Source organism: Pelophylax lessonae, assembly GCF_965119305.1.
Source record: "Pelophylax lessonae genome assembly, chromosome: 5".
Lineage (NCBI taxonomy): Eukaryota > Metazoa > Chordata > Amphibia > Anura > Ranidae > Pelophylax > Pelophylax lessonae.
The window spans coordinates 435,802,804-435,828,918 of record NC_138772.1 but is presented as its reverse complement, the minus strand read 5'-3'; the positions used below and the strand labels follow the sequence as shown (position 1 = coordinate 435,828,918).

The 26,115-nt window shown below is 39.4% G+C and overlaps 1 protein-coding gene across 1 annotated transcript in view; it reads right to left on the bottom strand.

Moving 5' to 3' along the window:
• The window catches only part of NKAIN3 (sodium/potassium transporting ATPase interacting 3), an 817,448-nt gene that overhangs the window by 369,845 nt on the left and 421,488 nt on the right, over positions 1-26,115 (bottom strand). The window contains exon 3 of the mRNA XM_082258786.1: positions 22,693-22,773. Coding sequence (XP_082114912.1) covers positions 22,693-22,773 — 81 coding nt within the window. The remainder of the gene's footprint in view (positions 1-22,692; positions 22,774-26,115) is intronic.

Below are 26,115 nucleotides of genomic sequence, written 5' to 3'. Positions count from 1 at the left end.
AAAAGGAATTCCTTACCTTGAGTAAAGGCCACAACTTTCACCTCACCCCTGACACATTAGCTAATTTCGACTCTGCCAGGGTAGCCCTGACCACAGCAGTATAAAAACACCTGCGAAGGACAGGCACACATTTCTACTGGTTCTTCTATTGGTTCTAAACTAGCGACCAAACTTAGTCCTAAACATTGCATACTATTCTTCCCTAAAATTGCCACCACAGCCCTTAACTTGACTCAAAATCCCCTTCAAATAATGGAAACTTTCAAGGCGTTCTACTCTGATCTTTATAGCTCTCATTCTCACTCCTCACCTTGCAAACTGGAATCTTTCCTACAAGATCTTCCCATTCCCAAACTTTTGAAACACCATAGTGGAATTCTCGATAAACCTATCTTGGGGGACAAAGTCCCCCAATACCGTACTAGCTAACAATTGGCCCTTTCACCTTCTACGCTCAGAGAAGGAAGGAGAGAAGAGAAGACCTGAGATTACATATGAATATTCCAAGTTAAAGTGTGCTTTTCTTGTCCTATTCGTTTGTTTTATGTGCCAAACCTATTATTCACTGTTTTGTACTATTGTGCCATTGGGCCTTGCAGGCCGATACATTTCTTTTTTTTGTTCTTATTATATTTTGAAATTTAATAAACATATTGAAAAGAAAATCCCAATAAAATACATCTACATTTTTGGTTGTAACATGACAAAATGTGGAAAATTTTAAGGGGTATAAATAATTTTTCAAGTCACTGTAGATACCTAACATGTCATGCTTTAAAATTACACACTCGTAGAATGGCCCCAAACTTCTTTACCTAAAAATCTATATAGGCTACGCTTGAAAAATGTTTAGAGTTTACCAATTTAGAGGTACAGAGGAGGTCTTGAGCTAGAATTATTGCTTTTGCTCTAACAATCACAGCGATACTTCACATGTGTAATTTGAACGTCGTTTATATATGTGGATGTGACCTACGCATGCGTGGGTGCGTGCGTGCATGCTTCTGCAGGGGCACTTTAATTATTTATTTTTTCAATGTTTATTTTATTTTTACACTTTCCCTCTACATTTTTTTATCACTTTTATTCCTATTACAAGGAAACAATGTAAAAATCTCTTGTAATAGGAATAGGGCATGACAGGTCCTCTTTGTGGAGAGATCTGGGGTCTATAAGTCCCCAGATCTCTCCTATATGCTGCAAAGCCGGAGATAAAAAAAAACTGATCTCAGGCTTTACAGCTAAAAAAAAAAAGCCAGTGTTTACATCTGCCAGCACCGGAAATGACGTCATGACGCCCGCTTGTGGCCTCTGAAGGTCATAGAGATGTCCGGGGACCAGCTCTATGGTAAATGGGCGCTGCTGGCCGATTCATTCTCCGGCTCCCTGATTGCACGGGTGAGCTGGGAGAAGCACCCGAGGGCGGCGGGAGAGGGGGGCGTCCCCTCCCGCCACCTGTAAAAGCAATCAAGCGGCTGGGCTCTGATTGCTTTTACATGTGAATCATCAGCTGAAATAAACGATATCTAAATGATGCCTGCAGCTGCAATTTCATTTCGATATCCCTACTTCAATCTAAGGGCGTCATATAATTTCTATCTAAGGTTACGTTTTTAAAACATTCTTATAGACTCTTTCAGAAAAAGGTTAAATAGAAATAAAGAGAGAAAGCTGATTATTAACTCTCTTATCGTGTAGAAAAAAAAAATGTTCCTGGACATAGTTGGGTAAATTCCCTTGAGAGATCAGTGCACTGATAAAATCAAAGCATCTGGTGTAGCTGTGTTATACAAACAATACCATTATTTCCTCTTCTGATCCCTCTTATTTTTCATTTACACATTCCCCACTTGATCTCCTCTGTCTAGTAAAGATTCTTTGGCTTGGTTTACTCTTAGCTGTCCTAATTACATTGTTTTTTGATGTCTGTTTTATTTTACACAGTCTGACAGATGCATAGTCCATCCCTTTCCATGTTTTTCATTTCTGCTGTTTATATATTTAGAAACTTCCCTCTGGACTCACTACTCTTTATGTTTAATGCCAGAAAGGCTTCCTATTGACATAGCATAACAGACTCAAGAAATACAATGAGTTAAACATTAGCAAAAAAAAAACGAACTGTAGAAACTGAAATGGGCAAGAAGCATTTGCTATAAGGCACCATAAAGAATTTACGCAAACCTAAATTCCTGCTGCCAGGGCTATCAATACTTGGTGAATTTGGGGAGAGGGATGGGGGTGTCTGACATTGCAAGAAGGGGAGTTGGGTGATGGAGCTGGCTAACATAGTAGGAAGTCAGTTAGGTGATAGTGTGGAGGTAGGGAGGGTTGACTGACATTGAAAGAGGGGGGATAGGAAAGAAAGACAGGTGCAGGCACTGTGGGTTCTGAGAGACAGGAGCCTGCAGGCACAGGTCAAGGGGATTGGTTGAGAGCACAATGGGGGACTGCCTAAGAGTGCAACAAGGTGTTGGGTGATAAAGGGCTGATAATAGAGGAGAGAGGTTGAATGATAGTGGTGGGGCTGGCTAACACTGAAGGCGTGTGGGTTGGGCAGCCTGTCTGGATGCTGATAATCTTGTTCCATCCCCACACAGAATCTGCCCCTTTCCCTGCTCAAACTTTCAGAGATTCTGACAGATAGGATGACAGGTTGCCTTAAAGCTTTTCTTCTGCTGTTTCAACTGTCTTCTCCTTTAGGCCTGTACACACGATAAAAAAATTGGAAGTAAAATTTTGTCCGTCTAACAATCTGCCGATTTTTGGATCATTAATATAGTGCTTTCGACAGTCGATTATGAATTTTCCTACGACAAAACCTGGATGTGCAGGTTATAAAATTTTTATCGTACGTGAACACAACTTCCGATTTTCATTTAATTAGTACAGTTTTTGTTCGAAAATAAATCATATGAGCAAGACTAGGTATGCTCGGAAACTAAAGAATATATACAAAACAATTCAACACATGACATCACTTCTGAAGTTGAATTCTGTTGTACAAGAATTTTCGTATGAAAGTAACCTCTTCACTTTCCATATGAGACTAGCATGCAACATGCTCTCCGCCTTGACTATTCTGTATAATCTGAGCCCTGACTATGCTGTGTAATCTGAGACCTGACTATGTTGTTTAATCTGAGCCCTGACTATGCTGTGTAATTTAAGCCCTGACTATACTGTGTAATCTGAGCCCTGACTATGCTGTGTAATCTGAGACCTGACTATGTTGTTTAATCTGAGCCCTGACTATGCTGTGTAATTTAAGCCCTGACTATACTGTGTAATCTGAGCCCTGACTATGCTGTGTAATCTGTGCCCTGACTATACTGTATAATCTGTGCCCTGAGTATGCTTTTTAATCTGAGCCCTGACTATGCTGTGTAATTTGATCCCTGACTATACTGTTTAATCTGAGCCCTGACTATGCTGTGTAATCTGAGCACTGACTATGCTGTGTAATCTGAGCCCTGACTATGCTGTGTAATCTGAGCCCTGACTATACTGTGTAATCTGAGCCCTGACTATGCTGTGTAATCTGAGCCCTGACTATGCTGTGTAATCTGATCCCTGACTATACGGTGTAATCTGATCTCTGACTATACTGGGTAATCTGAGCCCTATATATATAATGGAAATTTTTTTCTTTGAAAAACCCACACTGTGTTTACAGCAAGGCTTTGAGGCTCATTCACACCTAAGCATTCCAATTGTAGTATGTTAATGCACACGCATTTACTTGCGTTATAGGCTAGTGGGCTGCCAGCTAACCACAGATGAAAAAACATACACAATCCTTTTTTAAAAATGCAGCATGCCACAAAACATGTATACGCATTGCCATGCACTAAGGTGTGTTGTGCATTGTGTGTTATCGTAGAATGGATTGGAGGGCTATTCACAGTAAATAGCACCTCAATGCAATGCACATAGAGCATGGCATGTACTTTGTGGCAACGCACATTAACACGTGTTCTAGTGCAACTTGCCAATATGCACTGCGAGAGGGCCCCTCAATAGAATTTTCCTTACTTTTACTATATGTATAATTTTTATCTATCTGTACATACATGGATGGAACTTTAGCAATAAAAATACTGCTGTGGAGGTGGAAGGTATTGGACATAAATACAATTATTTATAATTATAACTAAGGATAGGAAAAAAGTGGGGTTTTTAAGGCTCAAATGAGTCGGTCAAATCATCCAACGCCACACAATAATGTAGTTAAAAGGCATTTTTATTAACTAAGTTTTAGCTTTTAGTTAATAAAAATGCCTTCTAACTACATTATTGTGTGGCGTTGGATGATTTGACCACCTCATTTGAGCCTTAAAAAACCCCACTTTTTTCCTGTCCTTGGTTTTGAACTATATAGGGGTGTGGCTCATACTTTACGGCAATTGTTTTGTACATATTTATAATGATAGTTTTGGTCCACTTCGGATTCTAACCTGTATTGGTTCTAAACTTATCAAATAAGCAACAATGCAAGCATCAGGTCTTCAGGGTCCCTATAATTATACTAGGAACTTAGCACTTACACCTTCTTCACAAAGCTGACATTTCATTTTGGGGCTCCCCGGGGACTATAGAAGAAATCTGAAACTTTTTACAGACACAAACAGAAGATTTGATTAACGCTGCAAAGCCAAAATGTGTTGGTTGCTCATTTTAAATCAATAAAGTTAAACAGGATTGCAGTTGGCCTCCAGCATTACTTTGTTTCTTGGACTGGATTGTCAATGGTGACCTGAACTTTTGAGCACTAAAATGGCTCTAAAAAACACATGGAAAGGGCTAGAGGGCTGCAAATGGCAGCAACATCTTCATAAGAGCATGGCAAGTGCTCTGCAAACAAATGTGGATAGGGAAATAACTTAAAATAACATAAAATACATAAAAATAAAAAATAATAATCTTGAATGATGTAGGAGGACCAGGCCCATATGGAGTAGGAGGTTGAGGTGGCAGTGGATATGGCGATGTAGGTGGAAGCGGCGGCGGGGGAGGAGGAGGACGAGGTAGCCAACACTGGTTTTGGTTTTTAATTTTTTTTTTTTTATATGGGGTACACCCCAAAAGAGTAAGAAAGATCAAATACAACAACGGCTGTTGTATTTGTCTGCACAAGGTACGGACAAGTCCTGTGGGATCCATGCCTGGTTCATTTTAGTGAACGTGAGCTTGTCCACATTGGCTCTGGACAGGTGGCTGCGCTTGTCTGTGATAATGCCCCCAGCCGTGCTATATACACATTCAGGTAATACACTGGCTGGCCAGCACCTCCAAGGCATAAAGGGCAAGCTCAGGCCATGTGCCCAACTTGGAGACCCAGAAGTTGAAGGGGGCAGACCCGTCATTCAGTATGTCTAGGTGTGTGCACACATACTGCTCCACCATGTTAGTGCTGGGTCGTGGTGCTGCTGGTGGAGCTCCTGTTGTAAGGAGAGGATGTGGACGATCTGTGCCAGCTACACGCACAAGTGAAACACCTTTCTCAGCTGCGAATAGGCGACAGAACCTGCAGCAGTATTTGGCAGGGCCTAATGCGGCTCTACAAATGTTGAGGCCAGAATAAGTACAGGCGATAGTAGATTGGGTTGCTGACAGTGCCTCCAGTTCCTTCACATTGTCTCCCACCCAGTCTTCTGCTGAAAGGTCAGAGTTGACACCTGCAGCCGATGTCCATTAATCTTTCACCTCACCCCCTTGCAAATCAGCCAATCAGTCTGAGCCCCAAGTCATGCAGCAGTCTCTTCTTCTATTTGATGACTCTGTTAGCATGGTTTCCCAGGGCCATCCACCTAGCCCTGCCCCAGAAGTGGAAGAGATTGAGTGCACCAATGTCCAACCACTTATGTCTCAAGATGAGTACATGGGAGGACCATCGTAGAATGTCTCGGATGATGACGAAACACAGGTGCCAACTGCTGCGTAATTCCGAATTGTGTAGACCGACAAGGAGGGCAGGGGTGAAGACTGGGTGGAAGATGATGTGGAGGACGATGAGGTCCTCGACCCCACATGGAATGAACGTCATGCAGGTGACCTGAGTAGTTTGGAGTAAGAGGTGGTGGTCGCACAGAGCCACCAGCACAGCAGAAGAGGGAGCAGGGTGCAAAAGCGGAGCCCACAAGGTGGAACTCCACCTTGCACATGCTGGCCAGACTTATTGATTGACTTATCGATTGACTTATTGACTTATTTATTGATAAGCAGAATAGAACAACAGTATCCAATGGGTGTATCTCACTGTAACATATGCAGACTAGCCCGCAATTAAAATGTTTTCCCCTAAATGGGTTTTTATTGATAAGCGGAATACAACAACAGTATCTAATGGGTGTATCTCACTGTAACATATGCAGACTAGGCTGAAATTAAATTTTTTTCCCCTAAATGGGTTTTTATTGATAAGCGGAATAGAACAACAGTATCCAATGGGTGTATCTCACTGTAACATATTCAGACTAGCCCGCAATTCAATTTTTTCCCCTAAATGGGTTTTTGTTGATAAGCGGTATACAACAACAGTATCCAATGGGTGTATCTCACTGTAACATATGCAGACTAGGCTGCAATTTAATTTTTTCCCCTAAATGGGTTTTTATTGCAAAGCGGAATACAACAGCAGTATCCAATGGGTGTATCTCACTGTAACGTATGAATGAAATTTTTTTATTTTTCCCTTTAATTGGGGATTTTTGAAGAGCAGATTTGAACAGCAGTGTCTAAATGCTGTATGACAGTGTCACAGTAAAGTATGAATGAAAAACTGAAAAATAATTTCCCCCTTAATTGGTGCTTGTTGAATAGCAGATCAGAATTGCAGTGTCAAAATGCTGAAAGTCACAGTAAAATATGAAGGAAAAAAGTTTTTTTTTTTAAAATCCAGATTAAGCAGACACATATGCACTGAGCTTGCATTACATGGCCGCTACACGTCGCATGCCTAACAGGTTGGATACTGTTGTTGTTCTATTCCGCTATTGAATAAAAAAAAAAACCATTTGAATGAAAAACTGAAAAATATTTTTTTCCCTAAAAACTGAAAAAAAATATTTTCCCCTTAAATTGGTGCTTTTTGAAGAGCAGATTAGAAAATCAGTGTCTAAACACTGTATGTCAAAGTAAAATAAGAAGGAAAAAAGTTTTTTTCTTTTTTAAATCCAGATTAAGCAGACACATATGCACTGAGCTTGCATTACATGGCCGCTGCATGCCGCACGCCGCCCACCTAACAGACTGATAAAAAATGTTTTCTCCCTCCTCCTCATTGGGCTCAGGTCAGGGCAAAAAGATCGTGCACTGCACCCCACACACAATAAAATCAATGTAGATCGCTGTCTGATTAAAGAAGATTCTTCCTATTCTTTCCCTGAAAGCAATCTCCAGCCTGCCCCTACAATAATCTCCTATCTCTCCCTCAGCAGCATTAGGAACCTGTCCCTAGTATAGTTAGAGCAGAGTGACGCACGGCGCTAAGTGACTCCAGCTTATATAGAGGCTGGGTCACCTGCTGCACTGGCCAATCACAGCCATGCCATTAGTAGGCATGGCTGTGATGGCTTCTAAGGGCACACTAGTTAAACGCTTGCTGATTGGCTGCCTTGCAGCTGTTGAAACCGTGCCATTAAAACCGCGCCAAAACATAAAATAACATTACCGTATAATGGACTGTATCCCGAACATACAGTGAAATGTTCGGGTCCGTGGCCGGGTACCGAATACCCAAAAGTCCGGTACGATCCCGAAAAATACAGTACGGGTTCGCTCAACCCTAACAGTAATACATGCAAGCAGTTTAATTTTTTTGTTTTACTTTACATATTTTGTGCTGCAGCAAGTGGTAAAATACTCTGTGCTGCAGCACCCTGGAGAGTGGGAATGGTGCTCTTATTCACAATGCAGCAAAGCCTAGTACACACTGCTAGTTTTCTTTTTTCATTCAACCCAGCAGGCTGAATAGAAAAAACTGACAGCTCGGGTTGGAGAAGCTGTACTAACAATCCAATGTTAGCACAGCGATCTCCCCCGCTGTTCTACTGTTTTCTGATAGGGGGACGCTCCCCCCACCAGAACACTCTGGTCTGGCCACTGGCTGAGAGCGCTGACCGGGAGTCTGTCGTCACACCTTTTTCAATCATGTCCCTTCAACAGAAGCCGGTCGGCTTCTATGGACCAAGCTGAAGTAGACATGGGGCGAATGTCGACCGGTTTCTGTTAAACCGACTGATGCTGCCCAACATTTGGCCTGTGTGCATGGGGCTTAAATCTCCAGTGACATGTCCCTTGCACGCTGCTCCAGTTAACTTGCAGGGAGCATGAGCATTGCTAATCAGAGCAATGAGCAGTGTGCAGGTGGTTATAGAACAATGCAACACAGTTCTTGAAATTCATAAAGACTGGTGCAGAGTACAGACACATTTTTCAAAAGTGTCTTGCCGGCATTCTAAAAGTGGTGAAGCATTTGAACAATGGTGAACAAATTCATGTATCTGTCTAGGACTTGTACTTGAATTTGGCCCATGCTGCCCCACTTTTAGAATGCACACAAGACACGTTCGCAAAATCTGTCTGCACCAGGGTCTCTCTCTGTATGCCAAAAGAGGGATGGTATTAATTAGCTCCACTTTGGTGAGATAAAAACTGTTGGTATTTTCTTTTTCAATTAAATGCATTTTAGAGATACACGAATTTGGCACAGGAGTCGCTGTTAGAATAAAAAGTGTGCGTCATGAATTTGATGTAACATGTTACCAAGAAGGATTAATGCCAGAAAAGTGGGGCAGCAGCTTTACTGAATATCCCAAATCAAATCTCATAGCTACCACATGTAAATGGGGAGCATAATCAGAAAACAGAGCTTGGCTGGACAGCAGTTGGGGCTTAATATTACCTTTTCAAAAGTTCTTAATGTGGCATTAAACTCTAAAAACAAAAATGTAAAGTGCAAGGTAAAAGGGGGTAAATTGGTTTTGAGGCCCCCCTTTCCTCATGGGATTGTGGAGGCAACAGTTTCAAGCTCCCTAATGGTTATGTGAGGTAAAAGGTTCCTTATAGGGCAGTGGAGTCAGGTGACCCGGGGAATATTCCAGAGGCTGGGAAAGGTGATCCAGGATTGGTCTATTGGATCACCTGACCCTGGAAAGTTCTGGAATTCCTAGGATTCCCTATAAAAAGGGATCAGGGAATTGACATTCAAAAGAAGAATCTGACCAGGATTAGCTCTGACAGAAGAACTATAACACTTTATCTGAGATATTCTTCTGGCAACATGAAGACCTTAATAAGACAGCTTTTGGAGCGGGCAGGTGCTGAGGATGAAAATTGGCTGAAGAGGTGCCTATCCTTACCTTCACAAGCCGAATCGCAGGGGACAGAAGAAGAGGCTGACGAAGTGTCGGAAGAACAAAGGAGGAGTCAAGCAGAGCGGTCAAGAGGAAGAAAGCCGAATGGAAGAGGCGGGACCCATGGAAGAAAATAGACAGCAGGATGAAAGTGAGAGAGAAAGACGGAGAGCAGAACAGGGGAAGAGGAGGCACATCCAGCGCCGAAGATACAGCCCGCCCATTCAGCCAGCCACTTCAGCTGAAGATCAGGGCCAGCCTCTAGGAGAATGCGGCGCTCGCTGTGTGTCAGCGAAGTGGCTGGTGGGCGCGGCTTTGGGAGAAGTCAAAGAAGAGCAATGAATGAGAGGGTAAGAGCAATGAATAGGCAGCAAATTAGACATGAAAAAGAAGGTCCTGGACAGGCTCAATTAAGAGAGGCAGTAATGTTAGAGGATGCAGCAAGTAATTTAAAAAATGCTGAAGAATTAAATAAATCACCAACTCAAAAGTATTATCGAAAGCACAGCAATCTGAGCAAGCAGCTCCTTCAGATGCTGGGCAGGGTGGGTCTAGCCATATGCAATTACTGTCTGCTTTATCTTCTTTAAATAAGATAATTTCAGATATGTCGGTCCATTCTCATCCTGTGGCGAGGGCTCCTCCCAGTGAGGCAGCTGCGGTATGGGCACCATTGTATAATGACAACCTTAATAACTCTACAGCTTCTTTTTTAGATAATTCTGGCACAGTTGCTAATATTGTTCCTGCAGCGATAGATTCAGGTAAAGTTGCAGATCATGTTAATTTGAATGATTCATTGACAAGTATCCTGGCAATTTGTGGAAAAGAAGTAATGCCGTGTGTTTTGTCTCCGTTAGGGTTTCATTTGACTGCTAGCATTAAAGAAAAAATATGGAAAGGGGATTATATCGATTTGCTGTCATTGTTACCCTATTCAAAAGACTTCATTTTTAAATCGGAGAAAAAAGAGGATAGGAACGAGGAAGATAGGAGAAGGCCAATAACAAAGTCATTAAATAACTGGTTACAAGCATTTTGTATACATGCTAGTATTATGTACAAAAAAGTCCCAGATAAAAGCATGGGGCTTTTTCAGCATATACACATCATACTTGAGGCATATAAAAACTTTAGAGGGTTTGCTTGGTTTTCATACGATGAGTCATTTCGTAAGAAGCTAAGCATTAATCCTTCGCTTAAGTGGGGAATAAAAGATGTAGGGCTTTGGCTTAATTTATTTTTACCCCCCAAACAGCCTGTATACAGTCAAAATAGCTCGCTTCCTAGTTTAGAGGCTAACGCAAGTTATAGAAAAGGTGTATAATGAGAGTCAATGTAGATGGATGCATTCATGTAAATATAAACACGAATGTGCTTTCTGTGCAGGATCTCACCCGATAGTGAAATGTTTTCGCAAGTTATCAGCGACACAGTCACAGCAGGGTAGAGACCCTGTACACAAAAGCCAATTCGCAGGGGAATCATGGAAAACATGGTTTCATGGCTCAAGCATTACCCAGACCAACAGACGACAGCATTATTAATTAAAGGATTGGAAAAAGGGTTCAGGTTGCCTCCTTTTAGGGGTTCAGGTTGTATAATAATAAATAATCTCCCATCATTAAAGAATTTGGCATCAATATCAGAAAATAAATTAAATAAAGAGGTTTTGTTAGGTAGAATAGCTGGTCCTTTCAAAAATCCTCCGTTCAATAATATGAGCATTTCCCCAATAGGTATAATCCCCAAAAAAGAACCTAATGAATATAGAATGATTCATCATCTGTCTTACCCATGTGGCAATCCATTGAATGAACAAATAGACCCGGAATTACCATTAGTAGCTTATACATCTTTTGAAGAGGCAGTGGTTAAACTGAAGAGATTGGGAAGAGGAGCAAAGGCTGATATAAAATCAGCATTCAGGCTCCTTCCAATCCATCCCAAAGGTGTTTCCTCATTGGGCATTTATTTTAATAATAAATATTATGTGGATAAATGCTTACCAATGGGATGCTCTTTAGCTTGTTACTACTTTGAAAAATTTTCAACATTTATAGAATGGGAGGTGGCAAAATTCCAGGTTTATTTTGCATTATCTTGATGACTTCTTATTTATGGGCAGAGCAGGTTTAGCGGGATGTCATATGTTACTTTATAATTTTTCAAATATCTGTGATTACTTCGGTATACCTATGGCTCAAGAAAAACAGTAGGACCAGTAAATTGTCTTGAGTTTCTTGGGATAACCATAGATACCGAATACATGGAATTTAGACTACCTGAAGAAAAAATTGTTAAAATTACACAGTTGCTACGATTATTTTTAAGAAAAAAAAAAAAAAGGTTACCCTTAAAGAGATACAGAAGCTTCTAGGTCTGTTAGCCTTTGCAGCCAGAATTTTACCAATAGGCAGGATCTTTTCAAAGAGAATGTATGCCATTATTTCAGGTTTAAAAATCCATAATCGCATGACAGATTAACAAATTAAGTAAAAGAAGATATGCTAGAATGTCTGAGCGATATGGCAGGAGGAATTCATAACAAATGAAGCACTCTGCCTTTGCACAGATGCAGCAGGCTCAATTGGTTTTGCAGCTATATGGGAGAAACATTGGTTTGCAGATAGTTGGCCTAAAGCTTGGGTTTACAGGGGCCTCTGAAAAATGATTGTCCTGCTTGAACTTTTCCCAATAGTAGTAGCCATAGAGATGTGTGGCGAACTATTCAGAAATAGAAGGTTGTTGGTAAGTACTTATAATTAAGGGGTTTTATTTGCAATAAACTGTCTATCATCAAAGTCAAAACCGGTCATTAAGTTGTTAAGATACTTCGTTTTCAAGAGTTTATCATTAAATATTTGGATTAAAGCTTGTTATGTTCTAGGAAAAGCGAATCAATTAGCAGACTCACTTTCTTGCTTTCAGATGGAGCGCTTCTTTACCCTGATGCCAGAAGCAGATTTATGTGGAGTACCATGCCCTCAGCATTTGTGGGAGCTGATTTAGTGTCGGATAATATTCAACGATCCATAGCTAAATCAACCTGGTTGAGTTATGTGTCCTCCTGGATGCTATGGCTGTCATTTTTAAGAGTGAACAAGATGAATATGTCCTCTTTTTCTGAACAGTTACTCCTGCTTTTTCTGAATAATCTGATGGCCAAGCAATACTCTTGGTCGCACATTAATAAGATTTTGACAGGAGTATCCTTTTTTCCTTAGGTTATACTCGTTACCGGCATGTTCAAATTTTTTCTTGGTAAACAAGCATTAAAAAAGCTTCAGAAAAGCTAATCTTTATGTTGACAACAGAGTCCCGATTACTCCAGAGATTTTGGCGAAGTTATCTATGATAACAAGAGTAGTTGGTTTCTCTGCTTTTGAAGCTACTATGTTCAGAGCAGTATTTCCTTATTATTTTTTTGCGGCTTTCCATTCATCAGAAGTAGTGGCCGCTTCAAGAAATGATAAGGAAAGCATGCTTATGAAGAATATAATTATAAGAGATAGATGTTTTAGAGTTTTTCTTCCTAAAGGTAAGACGGACTGTTTAGGCAAAGGAGAATGGATTGTTTTGAATGCTTCCTGATATTTGTCCAGTTGCTCTGTTGCGACAATATTTGATCATAAGACCTCCTTCTCAAGAGCTATTATTTATTCATAAACAAGAGTCTCCTATAAGGAGATATCAATTTAACTGTGTCCTTAAGGAATGCATAATAGCACTAAATGTAGGCCAAGTTAAATTATCATCGCATTCTTTCAGAATAGGAGCAGCAACAGAGGCAGCTAAAATTGGTTTAAAGGAGAGTAATATTAAAGATATTGGTAAATGGAGTTTGAAAGCGTACGAATTGTATATTCGTGAAAAACAGTTTGTTTGATATTACTTGAGTATTAATTGAGGATATACCCGCAAGTTGTAAAGCACTGCGTAAACTGTTGGTGCTATATAAATGCTATATAATGATAAATTATATATAATAATTCTCTGTAGCAAATTCCATCATTCATGCATACAGCAATTGGAAACAGTGGAAGATGCCTATGGGACAAGGCAGCTTATAGTCTCCTTTAGGACAACAAGAAAAGGGAGACAGAGCCAGAGCATTGTCATCCTGTGAAAGGAAGTACCTAAAAAAGGACCTTCATGGAAGGATCACATAGTATTGTTTAGGCTCCATTCACATCTGAGAGTATCGTTTTCAGGTGTTTTTGTTGGGGCTTTTTTCAGGCGTTTTTCTGGCTTTTTTCTGGAGTTTTTTTTTTCTGTCTTTTTTCTGGAGTTTTTTTTTTCTGTCTTTTTTCAAGAGTTTTTTCAGGCTTTTTTCAGTTTTTTTTAAGGCATTTTTGCATGTGTTTGGAGGCAGGCATTGACATCTAACAAAAACGCTTGTAATCTGCCAAAAACGGAGCGCATGTACTTTTTTGAGCTTCAGGCGTTTTGCTTTAGGCGACAAAACGCTCAGATGTGAACAGTGGCTATTGAAATTAATAGGATTTTGCTTGGGCTTTTTACGTGCTGAAATACGCTCAGGTGTGAACAGGGCCTTAAGGCTAGATTTACATCTATGCATGTCAGGAACATGCTCGAAATTGGTAATGGCACCCCCACGCATCTGCAAACACACACGCCAAGCCATATGGTGTCTCAATACCATGTGATTTAGTGCAGCGTGTTTTTAGAAAAGAGTCAGGGATTTCCATTCCATGCTTCTTACATGTAGGGCAGCCCACTGAAATTAATAAGCAATGCACAGGTATGTGTGAGCGTTGAGTCGCACTTGTAGGTGTGAATCTAGCCCTGATGAAATCAGCAGATTTAAAAATATTTTAAAAATATAAACTACTTGACATTTCTTTACCATGTTAAAATATGATATTTCATTGTTCAAGTTTACAAATACATTAAAGGAATATATAACAAAATAAAAAAGGATAGTGACTACCTTCATTACTACTCAAACTTTATAACATATAATTTTCTCTAAAACCACATGCACACTTTAAACGAAGCATTCCCTTGGTAATGATATACACATTTGAGGGGGATAATAGTTCACTATGATTAAACATTTCTCTGTCATGAAGAACTGCCTTGAGGAATAGCTTATACAGAAAATGACTTGATGCCGTTTTTTCCTTCTGTTATTGTAACAGCACTGCAAAGGTTAGCATCCATTAATATACCGTATGCCTCTTTTTTGAATACCAAACAGCAAAATGATTAATACAGCTGCGATGGATGCTCAGTAGGAATGATTTAACCATTAACTGGTTACATTAAAAAACAGGAGCTGGCTCTTGCTTCTGAGCTGTATAGGTCAGAGATGTCACAAATCTTTAAATATTGGGGTTGAACTGCATACTGAACAGTCTAAAAAAACAAATCTAGTCTGTGCATTACCAGTAAATTTATAGAGTGGCAAAAGTTCAAAGTGCTTCCAAGAATTTGCAGCCTGTATAGGTGATTTGGACTTAAGAATATACTACCTAAGATCATTCACTGAACTGTCAGTGTTAGACAACAGAGCAGAGATGCGTTATTTCCATTTACTAAAACTGAACTATCTGCGCATGAATGTTAATAAAGCCCAAATCCCCATTGCCGTAACTGTATATTTCCCAATGTACCTCATTTTATGTGAACAAGGTTGCAGGGAATTTAAAATTCAATAAATTGACCTTTAAAATGTTTTGCTAAAAAGGTTAATGTTGGATATTGTTTCCTAATTATTAAAAAATGTCATCTTATATGTCTGTCTTTAAAAAAATAAAAATAAAAAGATCCTGACATATGATGTATGCTTTAAAGAGAACCTGTTCTAAATAAAATATAAAATTGCCAATGTTGCCCTATTCTTCTTAAACCAGAAGGAACCCAGTGGCCCCCATATTTCTCTTATGGCAGGCAGTGCCATCTTAAGAGCATTAAAGGGCCCCAGGCAATGAAGTGCACTGGGGCCCTGCCTACACAATCACCCACGAGAATAAAAATGCAAATTATCAATAAGGCGATATTTATTGAAACAGTAGTGCCAGGCTAATGACAGCTTCCAGGTTTGGCAGCTGGGTCCGGTGAACACACACATGAACGGGAGTCAGACTTGACTGCCCTGTGTGTGCCTGTTCCCCAAGTGGCCTGATAGCCGCAAAGGGCCGACAGGTGCTTGCCACCTGCTAAGTTCGGCGGCGGGATTCACACATCGGGGCTAATGCTTGGCTGGGTCGCTGGGCAGGTGGGGGCCCCCCCGGGCAACTGCCCAGCATGCCCATTCAGTAAGATGGCCCTGATGGCAGGTGTACTTTCATTGAGTCTATTTTACTGTTCAAAAAGGAAAAGTTTGGATGATTGACAGGGAGGTACCAAAGGCTTACCAACACCACCACATCCCCAATATATATAAGTACAAATAGAAAGGCTGTTCCCTGAACTGACTAGGCAGTCAGTGAGCCACCTGAAATGTGGGACTTTGAAGGTGGATGGTAGTAGCACAGACAGATCAAAAAACCAATTGTATTAAAAAGAAGTTTTTATTCCATTAGACATTAAAAACATGCAAAAAAAAGTACAGCATGAAAATTGATCCATATACAACAAAACATCCATACAGACATTGTATCTGGCGAACTGGGGAGGTATACAGGGTCATTGGGGTCCTACATGTTTCGCCAATTCAATGGCTTCGTCAGGGACCACATGGCTTTTCACCTCTTATAACAGTTCTATATATTGACAGAAAAGGAAGAGATATTAATTTGCGTGATTTGCTTTCTTGAAAAATTCCATTTAATGTTTCGGGTGCTGCCTGTCTGCTGACCATTTTTTTTTGCACATCTTCCTGGGTTCCCTGAAATCTTTGCAGTTTCTCTGCTATTTACTTTTAATTTCTAGGGGCTATATATCCCATGGTACCTTGCTGCCTGCAAGCAGTGATTCCTGTACTGACCCAACCTCCCGAAACGACTCCTCTCAGTTATCAAAACAGCAGGCTCTGTGAAATGTGTGACCAAGCATTGGTATAGTGAATATGTCACAGAATTCAAGAAAGTAAATGTGTGGGGAACTTCAAAAGGTAAGTTTCAAACTGCAAGACTTTGAGGAATCTATCAGATAAAGGTAGCTGTCTCTTTAGAAAACCCATAGTGCTTTGGTAACCCTTTATCATGTATTAGATGTCTTTAAACCATGATTGTATATAAATATTGAAAAAAATGATAAAACAATTTAAAAACAAAATCTTAACAAAAACAAAAATTAAATGCTCTTGAGTTCTAATGCTACTGCGTATGCAGACATAAAGTTTATTATTTAAAACTCTTTAAACATTGTGATCAAGTACACACTGGCCATTAAAATTTAAAGGAACTACAACGTACAATATTAAAGTAGAAGTTCAGGCAAAACCTAACTAATGCTAAACCTGCTCTCTGTCAAATTCTAAGGCTATCTAACCATGTAAAGCAAAAATTGCTATACTTACCTATTTCACAGCCGATCCAGTCCAGTCCCAGCATCAGCTGTCAGTGGCGACTTCTGTGTGGAGGCAGGTACAGGAGAGGCAGCCAACAACAGAAGCCCCATAGTAACTCTATTGGTGACGTCACTTCCCAGGCATCTCACAGCCATTGTCCTCTCCTTCACAGACCTTCTGCCACTGGAGACTGGACTAGATCAGCTGCAGAATAGGTAAGTACAGTGATTTTTGCTTTACTGGTTCCAAAGGAACCAAGAGTTCTGCATAACCTCTTACGTATGTTAGTTTTAATACTATGTTATGCCATGCCTAATTTCCCACAAATGTCATTAGCTCTGAGTGAAAGTAAAAACTGTGTTTTCATAAAGAAATGTCTCACAAGTCACAGGCTGGATTGGAATAATAAAGCAGTACTTACACAGTAACTTGCACATGGACAAATATTGCCAGACTTGGTGAAACAATAACACTTATATACTGGATTCACCATTTATTTTGCCATTATGAAGTCCAGCTCCAGAGCGTAAGGGCTACAAAAAAGCTTGTATTTTGTTAGAACAATTTGACTATTGAAAAGCAGTGCCTAGGAGGTGGCACCTGCTCACAAAGGTGTTGATTTACTGAAGGAAAGAAAATAGGCATGGAGAATGTAGTGAAATTTCACTTTACAAAGAATACCCAATTGCATACAAGGAGCAATAAAAATAGCAGTATTGCTTGCACATGATTGGATGATGGAAAACAGCAGATCTTCAACTCATTCACTAAGATTTGGGAAAAATTCCCACAAAGTGCAACTTACCTTGCAAAGTAAGCAACCTATTTGACTTTAGTAAATAAACCCAAATTACTTCCAGGTGAACAAGCTCTTTTAGACAATACCAGAATTTCCAGCCTTGCCCTGACTGTTCAGGCAGCAGGTGCACACCACCAGGAGACAAATCATAGTTTGAAATTAAAGGTATCAGACACCTTTATTTTCTAAAGGATGCATTTGAGGCAGTCTGTCCATAAATATGCAAACTCAATTTATTTAAATGTCACACCACATGAAAATGTATGGCAGCTGGTCTAAATATTTGAGTAATGCAATTCTAGTCATATTCTGACAACTTTCAGGAAAAATCTTATCTTTTAGTACAGGACAGACATAATTAATTGGTCTTCCTTATTGCTTTAAGTGCTTACCTCAATTGGAGCAATTCAAGAGCATCAAATTAAAATGGGCAACAATCAAAGATGTATTGGCCTTTTAGCCACAAATGAGTACTTCAATACATTACTTAATCAATACATGGAAGAGTCTCAATTTAATTTCCTATCTTTGGGTAGCTGCCATATACTAATTGTCAGAATTACACATCCACTAGCTGGCTCAGATCTGGGTTTTCTATGCATGGCTTCAGACATACTGTGGAATGTCAATACAAAAATGTTTCATTGAAGCAGTCTAGTGAGGCAGCAAGGGCATTTTACAGTGATCAATGTGTAGGTTACATCATTTCCAATAATTTGCTATGGATGTTAAAGTCTTTACTATAACAATTCCCTAGATGGAATGCTGTAAGTGTATTGTGTACATTATTAATAATTTCCTGGGGGAAGACCATGCAGTAACTACAACATAGAGGACACATAGATCCATTCTCCTGTCTCCAACAGGCATATTCTCAACCTCCATACTGTGCAATTAATTACCTGTTAATGAGTTGGTTAACACTGACAATTTGTGCTTTGACATAATTTTGACATGATTCTTCTATTAATAGGATATAACACTATTTATCACAGTCAGTGCTGGAGAAACCAGAAGATGGCAGATATTGTTTGTAAAATGAAAATAAGTAAAGATTGAAATTAATGATACTAAGATAATATTCCAACCACTAAAACTCCTGAATAGAGCAACATCACACCAAAAAATTTGCCCTGCATGCTCTGGCAACTTTGGAGCTTCTTTATGTGACACAGGAAACATGCGAATGGCACCAGGGGTACCAGTCTCCAGCACATAGCTGTCCGTCAAATGAAAAAAAAAATGACACCGCAGAGGGCTCTGCACACTAATGCCTGCCACATCTAATTATATTTTACCCTATGCATTATAGCTGTGTCTTTACTAATAGCAATAGCTCCACTGGCATCATTCCTGCAACATTAACATACAATGACCAGTGGGTAAAATCCTGCATCGCAGACTTTAACACTGTTGTAGTCCTTCATCCTGATTAGCCAGCTGCAAGTGTGGCCCCTACCTGGACTCCCTGCATGGCCCTTAATTGTCTTTTTTGAGCCCCTGTGTAGAAATATGGACTACTACTACCCACCAATGGAAGGGATATTCACTATAGATCATAGGCCAGATGTGAACTATTTTTTAATTATCCACCAGCACACAATTGCAGTAAGTATGAAGACATCAAATAAGATAGCTATTTGTCAGTATAAAGTAGAAGCTAAGCAACAATGCACCACCATAATATGTCAATCTACTAATAGAAATTAAGGTCCAAAAAAACTAGGGGAACAATCTTATTGTAGAAAAACAGTCACTATGAATAGATATTAACACAGACCACCGCTAAGCATGTCAGCCTTTGGTAGAGCTCTGACAAAGCTAGTACTTAATGATCACTGGTGTATTCTGTACTAAAAACACAACAATATCACATTGCCATATTTTCAGGTCATGCCAGTCCATACTTATGTGTTTGTTAGAGATGAACGAATACCGGAAATGATTCTCATTATTTACTTTACCAGGCAAATTACACATCACCTTGTATTGCATTCTGGTAAAAAGCGGTCCACAGGGCCACTTATCACTTTACTTTGAAGCATAGTGGTAGCAGGTCTTCCCACCCCTGAGTAAAATACTGCTTTTAAGGGCACTAGCAGAAACTCCACTCTTTTTGTAAAAAATAAACATTCTAAACATGAAATAGTACACTGATGGGTGTGGCCATTTTGAGTTGTGGTTCTACTTTCTGTTGTCTTAATTGTTTCATTATTTTACAGTTTGCTAATCCCTACAAGATTTGGGATTCCCAGCTCTGAAGTGAGTGACCTCACTGGCATGAAGACAGGATAGCAGGAAGCTGTGATCTAACATGGTTTTACTTAAAAAAAAAACAAAAAAAACAAAAAACATTCCAGTGTTTCACTTGGCATGTTAACATGAAGTGGTGGTTGGGGGGGGGGGCTAAAAAACAGTGCAACCTCAGATAATCATGTATCATCTGCCTAATAAAGTAACTGAAACATGCAATGGTGGATAGGAACACCCAAAGCTCTCAGGAGAAAAGGACTGGGAATTATGGCAGGGAGATCTTATTCCACGTAAGAAGACAGGGATAAACTTTGACAACCAACATCCACCTATATCTAATATATCACAAGACATTTTAAGAAATACAGGTGGTCCCCGAGTTACAAACATCTGACTCACAAATAACTCCTACTTAAAAACGGAGGGGAGACAACAGAGAGTAAGAAAACATCTACTCCAAGGAAGGGAAATGTACTCCTGTAAGTTATCTGCAACAACCCAACATTTTCAAAATCCAATTGTCATAGGGACATTAAGTTGAGATAGCATCTTCTGAACAGGGGCATAGACAGCAAAACAAATGATACAGGGGTGTTAACCCTTCTCTATGCTATCCAAAAAACGTAAAAATTATTTTTTGGGCTGGAGTTACACTTAAAAAATGTACCTGTCCTGACATAAATACAAATTCAACTGAAGAATAAACCTACAGACCCTATCTTGTTTGTAATCCGGGGACTGCCTGTAGGTATTTTTTTCATTACCAAATACATATAAAAAATTTTAAATTAACAATGCATATAATGTTTCTGTAATATTTTTTCACAGTAAACTATACAGTCTACCCACTTATGATACCTTGACTCCATACTTTAAATCAAAATACCTAGATTTCACATTCTGGTCCAAATTGCATTGTTCCTGCATTTTTTTTTTTTTTTTTTTTTTTTTTTTTTTAGATTGCTGCTGCTATATGTATTACAAACAGCATAACTTAAAAGTACTTCAAATCTTATATATGCCTAAAATAATTTATTACGTGGTATTTCATTTTAACACTTACAATATAAAAAAAATGTCAGTTGTGTAGGTAAACTGTTAATTCTTTGTTTAAATTGCACCCTACGGTCTTGCAAAACACAGCAGATTGCTAACAAGGGACAGTGCCTCTCGCTGCAAGGATAACTTGACTTTTACAACTTAACCATTTCTTAAATAATTCATGTATATTATTCAGACTTTATGCAGTTTGACAGTCATTGATTTCGCAGAGACCCTGTTTGCAGGTTTAAGCACGGGAAACATGCTCTTTCTGATACAAATGAGCAGCTTGTGGCTTAGGAGGAAGCTCAATTAAACTTGCAGAGTCATGAGTGACAGTGGATAGAGGGGGTCATCCAGCCCATACAAAAAGTCCTGACTCCTGATATTTCTCTAAAACATGCCATATTTCTGAAACACAAAATATTTATACGTATGTCTCTTGGCCAGCAAAGTATTACATAGGGGTATGGGAAGGACATCCCAAAAAATACAATTTTCCAATCACTTAGAATGACTGGTCAATGAGTGTAAGGAATAGTCACAGGCATCATTGCCTCGAAAATACCATACTCTTTATTCTCTGCATATTCCAGGTTGGCAGGCTGTAAATTCAGATTTAGTTCTAGCAAGTACTGTACTTTTTTTTTTTTTTTTCTATGAAAACCTTAGTATTTTAAGTAAAACGGTTTTCTATTTGCAATTCTATGGCCTTGTACACACAAGGTTTGAAAGGGTGCTGGGGTCATAAGGGTTAATTGTGGAACTGAGCAAGGCACGTAAGCAGAAGAACCTAAAGACTTTAATCCAGAAGCGCATGGTGAATAAATGCATCAGCAGGGCTTACTTTTGGTGCAATTTATCAAAAGGATCAATAGATCCAGAAATATAGGGAACTAATAGTATGTGTACATTTTGAATCTATCTGTAAATGTTGAGCTTGGTCTCACGAGCCATCGATTGATCAATGGGCTACACCTATCACGAAGAACCCACACAAGGTCTCAGGTGGTGGGAGCAGGCAGGAGCAAAGTTTTCATTGGAAAAATCAAGAAGATTTCTATATAACGTTATCTGCCTGTATCTTTAGATTTCCTAGTTGGTTTGACATGTGGTTTTCACTGGAAGTCATCTCTGCTTATGCAGTTTTTCAATATATGCTCAGTTTAAATTACACAGGTTTGTGGCAGGTTTTTTGAATGTCCTGTTGCTGTTCAGGACTCATTCGTTATAATGACCGGTACCCCACTGTCAACAGAACATTTGATAGCCAGGCTGAAAGCTGTTTAGAAGCCCCAATATCTGGCTGAACATCTGCAATATCCATGTATATGAATAAGACTTTGAAATATCATTTCTTGTATTTTGTAGTTTTAAATAGAAACATATACTTGTATCCTTTTCGAAATATCCACAATCAAGTGTTAAGTCTCAAGATTTCTGTTACGCTATTATTTCAAACAATGTAAACCAACCATCTTCAGTAATATGCAGGTTTGTTTACCAAAGCATAACAAACTTGCCAGGTACTTTATGTACTAAAGCCATTTTTTTAAGTTCAGATTTTGAAATTAATGTCATTCTTCTATTTCTTTCCACTAACACAATTTGAAAGATACAGAAAATGTAAGAACATTTAGCTGACTCTAAATCACATCTGGCAATAAATTTGCATAGTAGATATACTGCTGCAAATAGCAAGCTGTGTTCATCTTACAAGAGACTGCACAGTAATTATCTTATATAAAATAAATAAAACTTACTTTAGAAAGGCCTCCTACTTCCAGGTAGAAACATATGATGAACACATTCCATGCTACCCAAAAAGCCGTCCACACTGTATACTAGATAAAGAGAAAAAGACAGCATGTTATGGTACATCGTACTGTTTAGTAAAATGTGCTTCCCTTACAGCAGAGCTCCACACAAAAGGGGAAGCCCTGCTTGTTCGCAACCTCCCCCTCTCCACTGCCAGATTTGGCACTTTTTGGGGGGGCACACACAGGTCCCAGAAGACGGTAAAACTATTCAGAAAGCGCAGCATAACTCGAGCATGCGCGGTAGGAAACCGGCTGTGAAGCCTGAAGGCTTCACTGTCGGTTTCACCTACTTACAATGCAAGCGTGCCGACATCATGGGATCCTTGGACAGGTAAGTGTCCTTATATTAAAAGTCAGAAGCTACAGTGTTTGTAGCTACTGACTTTAAAAAAAAATTTCCAGACTGGAGCTACTCTTTAAAGTATCATTAAACCCACATCATTAGGAACTGTAAGTACATGCTGTATTACATGCTGTTCATTCTCAGAAACCTGGTTGATTCTGATGTTCACTGTCCCTCCATCCATGTCTGTGTCCCTGCTGCAGCCTGAGATTGTGTAGACCAGCCATTGCCACCTTTACTGAGCATCAGGGCTGCTTTTAGGAATCACAAGGCCTTGTACAGTCTACACTAAAATCATGATTAGGGGACACAAACATAACATAGCTTACAAAATTCCTGCTAAATCTAAACATGTAAAACTGTATTGAGGTACTAAATAAAGTTTTGTGTGTAAATGAGGTATTATGGTTCATTCATATAGGTGCTATGTCCTGCACAGTGTGAATCAGGCAGCCTATTTTATGAGTGACGGGTGGTTCAAGCTGCAAAAACTGCTCATTCCCATTGTATGGGCCAGAGAACCCGTGTGAATGAGCCCTTTATTTTTAAATCATTTTTTTTACAATTTTTTAATTATTTTTTACAATTTTTTTAAATTATTTTTTACAATATTTTTTAAAATTATTTTTTACAATATTTTAAAATTATTTTTACAATTTAAATTTTTTTATTTTTTTTTACAATTTGTAATTATTTTTTACATTTTTTAAAATGATCTTTATCAATTTTTTTTTAAAATGCTGTTGGGGGGACTTGGGTGAAATATCAGGGGTCCAAACATACCCCTGACATCTCACCTGTGAGACAGAAAAATTAATTGAGGACACAGATTCTTCAATTCCTTTCTCAGCAGCCTCAACTGCACTGCAGATAATTGAACAGAGGCTCCTGTTCATTCATAAACTGAAGCAAAGTAAACAGAGCTTACTATACTCCAGTTATGAATGAACACAGTGAGTGATCGATCCCCTTGTGTGCCCGCAGCAGCCAGCAGAACAGGAAAGAAGAAAGCACTCCGGGGGGGGGGGGTGCACACAGAAGCCAGCAGGGGGAATCAGAGAGAGCAGGACAGGGAGGGAGATTGGTACAGTGGGGAGGGGGACAATTGCAGCAATTATGCCCTGTGTCTATCCCTCCATCAGCTGAAAGCCAGTGGGAGGGAGAGGGGGAGAACCCAGCTTTTAGTTGCTGCAGAGAGCTGCACAGGGCATAATTTCTGTAATTTCCATCGTTCTGAACCCCCTCTCCCTCCCTGTTCTGGCCACATCCAATTCCCCTTACTGTCTTGTGTGTCTGGCCCCCATACAGGGGGACAGGTAGTACCCCATACTGGTGGCCCTGCTAAGCATGCTCTAGTTTCAGTTCCCTTCTAAGCTGTTTATTTCCTCCTTTTTCTTATCTGTGCAGCCCACATGACCAAAGAGTCCCACATGTGGGCATTTACACTGGATAAATGACAGCTCACTCCCTCCCTCCATGTAATCTAAGCACATACAAACAACAGACACAGGCTGGAGGGGTGCAAAACAGGCTGTAATTGGCAGACCCTCCCCTAAGATAGTCCACACCACATTTATGCTCAAAAATAATAAAGATTTGGGTTCAAATATAAATTTGTATGACAATTTAAACATTTATTTTATATTAATTATGTATTTTTCCTTTGTATTCTAAAGACAATTTGTTTTTTATCACGTGACCGGCAGCAGAGGACTAGAAGCTCCTTATGCAAATTTCCTTGCAGATCAGCTAGGAAAGAGTTGGATCACATGACAGCTGTATATTGACTACGGAAAAAAGGTATAATGTGAATTAAACAGTCTGTGTTCAGTATCCGAAGAGTGAAACAATAACACTAGAATGCTATGCCTGTGTTGTAGGGCCACAAGCACACAGAGCCCACTAAAATCCATATAAGGATTTTTCTAGGTAGAAGCATGACGCCACATTAGGATCCCTGTATTATTTTCTAAGGAGCTCATCAAACACTTTTATACTTGTACACAGCATAAAACCTGGACCTATTGCCACATGTCAATTCTCCTGCATTAAAACACATGAAGTTTATTGCATGAAAATGCAGAAGAAATACTTTTCTTCCCTTATTTTTTGTAGTATTTTTGGGTGTATCTCCTACCCCTAAAGTCCAGAACTGGTGTTGGGAAAACTATATGAGCCCACTTACCTCTATGTATGTGCATTACCATGAATATAGGAATGAATAGGCTCTTTAATATTTTATGAAATAAAAAAAATACTATTATAAATTCTAATAGGCATATTGTCCAATTTTGCTCTTATAAAGAATGACAGTCATTTTTTTTTTTTTTAATGGAATGTATTAGCTATTATAATTCTGAACGTGCCTCCTAAAATTAAGCTTTCACTTAGCACAGTTAGAGCAGTTGAAAAGGTTCTCTTGATAGCCCATCACCTCTGCTACTCACATTTCTAAAAAAGTTTCCCACACTGTGCCATTACTCTTCTTGCCTGCCAGAGCCCTGACTCACATGACAGTGCCTGAACCCAGTGAATAGGCACTCACACAACCAGCATCCTATAGTCAGGAGGTTTATTTTTTTATTATTCCTTTCTGTGATTGGATGTTGGAAGTGAGCACAGGTTTACCTAACTCTTTAGTAAACTGGGTTGTGTGTATAGTTTTTCCATGCCAACAAGCGAAATCCTGCTTCTGTTGTGCCAGTGAATGCCATCAAGTGGATGAACAAGTAAAATAAAGCAAAATTGTTTTTATTTTTTTTATTTTTTTAGAGTGGTTTTTTCAGCCTACTATAAAATCTAGGTGGGTTTTATCCAGGATCATGCCAGTCTCTTGCCATTCTACCTGCTTACTTTTTCCTTTGGCTTTCTTCAGTTCGTATTTTAACCCTGCTCTACACTGTCACAATCCTTTGTTGTTTGTACTCTGCCTATGGTTTTTTCAAGTGTGTTTTCCAATAACCTGGAATATTATTATTCAGGATTTATATAGCACCCACGGTTTGTGCAGTGCTTTATAAAAT